This window comes from Peromyscus leucopus, chromosome 1 (genome assembly GCF_004664715.2).
Source record: "Peromyscus leucopus breed LL Stock chromosome 1, UCI_PerLeu_2.1, whole genome shotgun sequence".
Taxonomy (NCBI): domain Eukaryota; kingdom Metazoa; phylum Chordata; class Mammalia; order Rodentia; family Cricetidae; genus Peromyscus; species Peromyscus leucopus.
In genome coordinates this window covers 98,387,733-98,396,617 of record NC_051063.1, presented here as the reverse complement: position 1 = coordinate 98,396,617, position 8,885 = coordinate 98,387,733, and the positions used below count along the sequence as shown (strand labels likewise).

General features: G+C 35.0%; 1 protein-coding gene across 1 annotated transcript; it reads right to left on the bottom strand.

Annotated features, from left to right (window-relative positions):
- Window positions 1-1,972: 1,972 nt before the first annotated feature.
- Window positions 1,973-2,896, bottom strand: LOC114710276 (olfactory receptor 2D3-like). Its single transcript, XM_028894381.1, has one exon. It carries the CDS (start codon window positions 2,894-2,896, stop codon window positions 1,973-1,975), a length of 924 nt encoding a protein of 307 aa, XP_028750214.1.
- Between the last annotated feature and the right edge of the window lie 5,989 nt (window positions 2,897-8,885).

Here is an 8,885-nt window from a genome sequence, read left to right as displayed (position 1 = left end):
TAACCATGCTTAAACATGATCCCATTATTATGATGAGATATTATATAAACAACTTATTATTGTCTTAAATTTTTAAATATGATACATTTTATAAATTTTTATATTAGAACTGTTAGATAATTTATGTTATATAATTTGTGTTACCATTTTACAGCTGAGCAAAACTAAACAAAGCAAACTCCATAATTTGCCGTTGGCCACACATCAACTACATAAACCAAGATTAAAAGACTATTCATTTTTCCTTGATTACTTGAGTGTGTGCATGCATACATAAATGCATGAGTGGTGTGTGTGTGTGTGTGTGTGTGTGTGTGTGTGTGTGTACACGTGTGCGCACGTGTATGTGTATGACATGTCTAAGAATGCCCATGTAATCCAGAGAAATTTCCAGATCTTCAGGATCTGGTGTTCCAGGCAGTTGTGAGCTGACAATGAGTGTTTTGGGGATTGAGCTCCTGTCCTCTGAATGAGCAGAAAACCTAAATAATCCAGGATCTCAACACAGAAATGGAGTTGTAGAGATTCAGCTCTAGTCAGTAAGTTATGCTGCTTCCTTACATCTGACAGCTGTTCGTGTTCATTGGATACTCAACTATAGGAGAAATGTCTATAAAATAAATGCATAGTACGAATGCCCATATACACACAAACAGATCCATTTACAAGTCATGTAAAAATTTAAGTGACATGGCATATACAAAGTGGAAATGCTTGCTTTTCACTTAATATCTTGTCATTGTTATTTTGATGTATCATCATAGTTGGAAGTTGCATCATTTAAATTTCTACTCAGAAGGCAAAAATATCAAATCTGATATTTTGTTGCTTATGTAAATATGTTTTGATTAACACTTTATGTATGACTTTACCTATTTTGCCAACAGGGGTTAAATTGCTTTTTTACACCGGGTTTTGTGTATTCATTACTAATTTTAAGAAATTATCAGCAATTAGTAATATTACAAATTGCTCTTCAGTATATATGCAAATATTTTCTAAATTCTAAAATCTGTTAGGGTGACTTTTTTATTGTGTATATTTTAGCACTCATTGTACTTTGCTATGTGAACTCTCATCTGCATTACAAAGTTCAATATCCTGCTAAAGTCAAGAAGATTTTGACAAGCTTCATCCTTTAACATTATCTATATTCTCTATCATTATTATGATAGAGAATATCAATATTCTTGTGACTCACATAATCTTCAGATGCTTCATATTAGAAAGTAGCCAAATTCTGTAGCATTGAGATCAAGGGTCTTCTTATCCAGCTGTCTTATTTTTAGCTTTACATCTAGTCTTTTAAATTTGCAAACACTCCTGTAATTCTATCACCTCTTATCCTGCTAATATGCTCTCTATTCAATTTCAGAAATTAATATGATTTCAATTAAAATCAAGGCCAGAATTAGAACATTGGTTTCCATGTCTACTTCTCAAACTTTATAAAGGTGTTTGTAGTATAAACATATCTTCAAAAATAAATGTCAAATACATATAAAAATGACTCCAGTTAACTTCATTGTCAGAAATATAGACTCCTGTTTGTGAAAGATTATTATTCCACTGATTTGTTTTGTTTTGTTATGGATTTATTTTTGACAGACACTAAATACTTATTTTTTAATTCCATATTACTTGTATAAGCTAGCGAAGAAGGATTGCTTCCTTGTTCCTTCTTTTTCCCTCCCTCCTTCCATCACATAAGAAGGAAGATGCTCCCTTCATTCCAGTTTCCCCTTTCCTCCTTTTGCAAATCAAAACTAGCCCTTCTCTTCTCTTTTTTTTCCTTCAGTTCAATTTTCTTTTCGTGATCTATTTAGATCCCTTTCATTTAAATAAACAATTGGATGAAACAGATAAAAATAAATGAAAAATGAGAAGAAAATGTAAAAGAATGACATAAAAGAAGAAAAATCTTGGAGAATATGTCATGCTCAGCGCAGTCACATTGCCATTTCAGAAAATGTTATCTTGAAGTCATTCTCCTGAGAGCCCCTTTGACATCCTTGTTTCTCAGACTGTAAATAATGGGGTTCAGCATGGGGGTCACTGCTGAATAGAACACTGAAATCATTTTATCCTTTTCATTCATTGTCTTGGAGTTTGGTCTCATGTATGCAAATATTGCTGAGCCATAGAAGAGACCAACAACAATGAGGTGGGAACCACAGGTGGAGAAGACCTTGAGCCTCCCCTCCCCAGACTGCATCTGGATCACAGTGGAGATGATGTTCCAGTAGGAGATGAGGATGAGGGAGACAGGTGCTAGGAGGATGATCACACCCATTGCAAAGATGGCCATTTCTGTGCTGTAAGTGTCTGCTGAAGCCAGCTTCAGAAGAGCAGGAGCTTCACAGAAAAAGTGGTTAATGACATTATTTCCTCGGTAAGGGAGACGCAAAGTGAATGTGGCATCTACCAGGGACACAAATGCACCACTGGCCCAGGACCCTACAGCCAGCTGGACACATACCCAGTGTGTCATGATGGTGGAGTAATGCAGAGGCTTGCAGACAGCCACATATCGGTCATAGGACATCACTGCCAGGAGTGCACAATCTGTACACCCAACCAGAAGTAACACGACTATCTGAGTTGAACATCCAGCAAAAGAAATGGTCTTTCTCTTCACCAGGAAGTGGATGAGCACTTGGGGAACTGTGGTAGTAGAAAAGCAGAGATCAGCAAAGGACAGATTTCTAAGGAAAAAGTACATGGGAGTGTGGAGTCTGGGGTCTATGTGAATGAGGACGATGATGAGCAGATTTCCCAGCACAGTGAGCAGGTAGATGAGGAGAAAGAGGAAGAAGAGAAGGGCTTGGGTTTGTGGGTCCTGTGATAGGCCCAGGAAGATGAATTCTGTCACAGATGTTCTGTTGTCTTCACCCATGAATGGTTATTTGTCTCTCTAGATGAACATCAAGGAAAGAAACACACATACATCAGTTATGTCAAAATACCTACATAACTGGGTGTTTTATTAATTCAAAATTGGATATTGAGTTCTGTAAAAACTATTTCCATGTTCTGAAAGACTGAATTTTCTTTTGGACTGTGTGGTCTGACAACAGAGAACCAAAAACTATTTTTGTTCTCCCCTTGCATCCTTTAGTGGCACACACACAAAAAAATAGCATTCTGAGTGTGTTGCATCACCAGTCCACCTCTATTCCTCCTAATGAGGTGAGAGGCCTGTGGAGCTGCTCAGAGTATACCCATTCCTTATGTAGGTCTGAGGAGCAAGCAAGAGCTTAACTAGTTTTTTTAGACATAATGAAATCTGTGATAATATTTATGATGCCTGTCTGACTTATTATTTGCAAAATCATTCTAAAGAATCACTCTACAGAGTGAAGAATAAATAAAAAGATATGATAAAGGGGTTAGTATTCTGTGATCCTGTCTATCACTCAAATTCACTTATCTCCAATGTATAGAAAGTTCTGTGGGTTATCAATAAGAATAGCTGTATCTTTGGCTGTTACATCCTTCTCCAAGTCTCTAAAGTCCATCTTCTGAACAATTTAAAATTTTTTGTACATAGTTCTTTTGTACTAATAACACCAATTTTCATCTATTGGTATCACCTGTTGGCCATCATTGGTAACTATTTTATCTCATTCTTTTTAAAACCACTTTAATTATATAATACAAAGTTACTATCATTCCTATATCATATAATATAAAAATAACTCAATAGTAGTTTCATGCTAGCAACTCTGAGCATTTCTGACTCTCTGCACCCAGAAAGCTTTCTTCTTCTTTCTTCAACATTGCCTGAGGAGAAAGTTAACGTCTTGTGAGGCCCCTCTGACTATAGCTCATATCACCTCCTTGAACAGTCACAGACATCTTCTCTTTCTTCAAGGTGTACAGCTATCCTGTCAGGCAGAGTACTTAACAAAAAATAAATAAATAAAAATAAAAAATCAAGCATACCTTTAGTTTTGTTTCCAATGTTTTAGTGTAGCAATGAGAATTATTAAGGGGGCAGATATTGAGAAATGAGATAATTACCACCTGCAGATAATTTGATTGTGGGTCTTTTAAAACCCCACGCCAATTTTCTACTTAAATGAAGGAGCAGCGGCTCATGGGAAGAAGCATCAGTGTGGACAAAATGTGAAAATGATGAAAATACTATACCCACTTATGACATTTTCAGAAAAATAAAATTTGTAAATACTCTGCAATTTAAAACTTTCAGTATTATTGTATTTCTGAAATAGAAATTAACATTATTGTATATTTGAAACTACACATTGACATTTGCCCAAATCAAAAATACAAAGATTGGGGGCTGGAGAGATGGCTCAGAGGTTAAGAGCACTAGCTGTTCTTCCAGAGGTCCTGAGTTCAATTCCTAGCAACCACATGGTGGCTCACAACAAAGAGATCTGTTGCCCTCTTCTGGCCTGCAGCCATACACATGGGCAGAACATTGTATACATAATAAATAAATCTTTTTTTTTAAAAAAAAAAGATAATCCTGTGTGTATGTGTGTGTTTGTCCTTCCAGCTGTGTGTCTTTAATGGGAATTTTGTGTGTGCAAATGTGTGTGTGTGTGTGTGTGTTCCTGCATCTATATGTGTTCCTTGTGCTTTCTTTGACTTTTTTATTCTGTTTGTTTTGTCTTATTGATTTGTTTGTCTTTGTTTCATCTTATCATTTTATTATTATTCCTTAGATGCCTGATTGTTTCCTAAGAGAGACAGAAATGTTGAGTATTCATAATGGGGGGAGGAGATGGGGAGGATCTCATAGGAATAGGGAAACTGAAAACTGTAATCAGAACATATTTTATGAAAAAAAATAAATTTTCAATAAAATAAAAATAGGAAAATCAAACAACAAAATAAAAAAAATAAAAATATCCATGTTGAGGGTCTTTGGAAACTACTATTATGCCCTAAAAAAATAGTGCATGCATAAATAGTCCAACCACAGGAAAGACTCTGTTAATGAATGATGATGACCCTTGGGGTGGAGGAACCTAGTGGGAACAAGGACCTAGCTCAGGAGATATTTACTCTTCTTTTTACTTACATATAATTATTGCTTCCAATTTAGCCTACATAGTCTTAGTAAAAAGAGATAATAAAATATTTAAATATGTAAATAGTTAAAATGAAACTTTGCAAGAATTTAAAGTAGACAATATAGTCACAATGAAAATAATGTCAGAGTACATCATAACAGACACTGTGAGTCACACCATAAGAGTCAATCACAAAAGGCTGCCTGAGGACTAGGATTAGTATTTCCAATAAGCAAAATTAATCTGCATCATTAAGTAAGTCTTAGTTGAGTGATTGACAAGGTAGGGACAAATAAAAGGTGCTCAGATGATTTATCACAGTGAAAACATATCACTGGCTTTCAGCATGTTTGCCCATGCATTGTATACAGAGAAACATACATAAATAGCAGAGAGGTTTAAAAATAGGGATGTGATTTATTGATTCCAAGTAGTATAAGTTGAGTAAGCCAGACTACAAAGATTCAAAGTTCAAAAAGAACTGATAACTTTGATTCAAATGTCACAAGAATCTCAGTATAATTTAGCACAGCCAAATTAGAATTAGTTACCTCAGTTCTTCACCTGATGGATGATACTTTTGAATATATGATATCTTAGTCAAGTATATATAATCACTGATATTGCAAACTACTATGATCAGCACAAGTATTATTTATGTACATAGAAAATACATTAAAATGAACACATTGCTCTGTAATTCTCTCTTTAACATTTGTGCTTCAGTAAGTAGTGATCATGTATTTCTGAGAGTGATGGGGTTACAACTGACAATCCTCTTTTCAAGTTTGTATAATTTTATTTTCTGAGTACTCAACAACAAAAGAAATCTCTTTATTGGTTATCAGACAATAAATAGTATTTTTCACTGGATCCTTTGGCTCACTCCTGCTTACCCTGTCACTGATCCTCTTTCCAGCCTCCCCTCTGCTACTGAAACTTTGTAAACATCTAGTGTAAAGTTAATGTTCAGTAGAAACCTCGATTTTAATTCTCTGTATCTTCTCATCTACTCTTCTAAAGAAATTACTCAATCTACATTTTATAGAGATAATGAAATAAACTTCCAATTAAAGACATGAATTTTCTAGAGCTTCAGTGTCTATATTGGAATCAAGTTCTCTAGATGCAAGCCTTGTGCTCTTCATCACAATACTCACTCTCTCTTCCTGAGAACCTGGTAATGTCATACAAGGGTTAATGGTGGAATCATATAAAGTGAAATTAAATCTATTTTCATTATGCTCCCAAGCATGTCCATCCTGTGGCCTCTAGGCTTTATATAGAAGGAAAGCTAGGAATGCAGCCCAACATGAAATCCTAAATATTACTTATAATGTTGTGAGATTGGTTGAGATTTTTTTTCTGTAACTCATTTGTGTGGTTCCCTATCATAAACTTGTAGGTGACAGAGTGATGTTGCACAGTCAGAGGCTGGCACCCATGTGGCCATTATAAACACACTAACAACCTTTCTTGTAAACTTTATGTTGTTTTCTACTTGATATGATTCTTACTAATTTTGTTCAAATATTGTTAAAGAAGAAAAAAGGACAATAGCACAAGTTACAGTAGGCAAATGGTTGAAGCAAGCCCAGTGTGCAATAACAGAGAAATGTTCTATTTGTTTTATTTAGCTGTAAAATAAAGATTTCCTGTCATAGTCTTCTTAATAGATGATCTTTAACGATATATTGTCCTAAGTAAAATAGGCCAGTCACAAAAGACAAGCACAGTGATTCTCTCATTTGCACTATCTAAAATGGTCATACTCACAGAAACTAGTGCATACAGAAAGGAAGAATAGTGTAATGTTGTCCAATCTGTAGAATTTCAGATTTATAAAGTGAAAATGTTTTAGAGATTAGTCATATATTATGAGTAGATATAAAATGCTACCAAATTCTATAACTGATGTACTAAAGAGGCTAAGTATTGTTTTCTAAACCACAATGTCAGAAAGTAACTTTTGCCTAAGAGAAAGGGTAAAGCTCTATATGCTACATGATCCATTTATTCCTACATATTTATCTGTTTTAATTATTGAATTCATCAAATACACATTCAGCACTCTTTCTTGATGCTTTTTATTATGCACATTATTAAATCATTAAACATTTTCAATTTCATTTACTCCCTCAGTATACTATAATTATGGTCATCTTTTTATCAAAGCAAAGTTTTTATCTCTTCCCATTGCCTCTTCATTTTCTATGGCATTTTGTATATTTAAGTGAAAATATTTCTTAAAACCTCTCCTGTCTTTTGTTGTTGGAATCCTATATTAGTGCCTTACTTTTGTAATCTACCACATCTTCACCATTATCATCTAATATGTCTCTAAACATTTGATTGATGTTTCTGTCATCTTATCACCATCATTATTGGGTAGAAAATCACAATAAAATGCTAATGGTACTGCTACAGGCTTTGAATGTCTATCTGAGATTACAGAGTAGAATATAAGAAGACTTAAAGACCAGATTCTAGCATAAATTATCGGTGACTAACATGACAAATAGTAGGTCTTAAGAACAAACTCCCTGTACAAAGGAAGTTTAACACTTTTGACCATCTTGACCTACATCTCTTCTCTACTTCATGTCATCTCCTAATTGTTCAGTTCATGAGTATCATGACTTTAGATAATAGACACAGCATCAATGTTTACCTCTCCCTCACTCTCTATCCCAGACAAAAATATTCCCTGATTCTTCAAAACTGTGATTCACCGTCTTTTGGATTGGTCTGGTCTCATTGGCTTTTTTCTTTAGTCAGCCTTAATATAGCTGGTTACTAAAGTTTTCAACTCAGTACACAGGCAGCTTGACTATTATTTTCATAAAACCCATGCATTTGCACATAGTTCTCAAAGGCAATTTTAGACTATTCAATATATGTTTCCATAATTAGAGTGGGTTGTTACCTATACATTCTTTAAACATACATTTATTTATGTCAACTGTAGTTCATCATTGTCTGACAAATGCTATTGATTAAATAAAAACCAGCTTAATGAAATAATAAAGTTTCATGCTGACACATTTACATTAACACACTGAACAAAAACACTATATTTGAAAAGAAGGGGAGGTGTGTACTAACTCATTTCCCACATGTTTTTCCAGTGTAGGAGACTAAGGTTGCATATTGGACATGCCTGATTCCAAATGCAAACAGCAAAACAAAGTGAGGAAAGAACACCAAAGCAGGAGCGTTGACAGAACAGGCGGCGGAGAATACAGGAGATCAGATTAAAAACTGAGAAGAACAGCTGATGAAGCCTCTTCATATGGAAAGGGTATCAAGAATGGGACTCCTTGGAAGAAGTAATTCCCCCTCAGCGTCTTCCCTACCCTCACCTGGAGCACTGGTCGTTGAGGCTGGGACATCAACTGGGTTGCAAGTCTTACTCTATCCTATTGCAAAGAGTACTGTTTGTGAAGAGATTCAATTACATATTCAACTACCAGCCCAGAGGAGTTCCTCCAGTAAGTCTTCAAAACTGAGGTCCTAAGAGTTGTTATTGCCAGATCATTCCCTGGAGCATTTGGGCTGTTAACTTTTTGAAACTCATTCTACAAGAAGAGTTCCCAGTGGGTTTCAAAATAATCATCTGTGACTGAGGTATTGAATACTCATCTGCTTGAAAACCGAGGCATTCTGTGATCTTCTATGATCTCCAAATCATTGAAGTCTTACAGGAGAGATTTGGGTATTGATAGTACCATAAAATGTGGCTGATAGAATTGTATTTATGCCTTGGTAGCTGAGGGTATTTGTTCCAGTATGTTTTCACATATCAAATTCCTGGAGTACCTATCTCTTATTTAATTAACT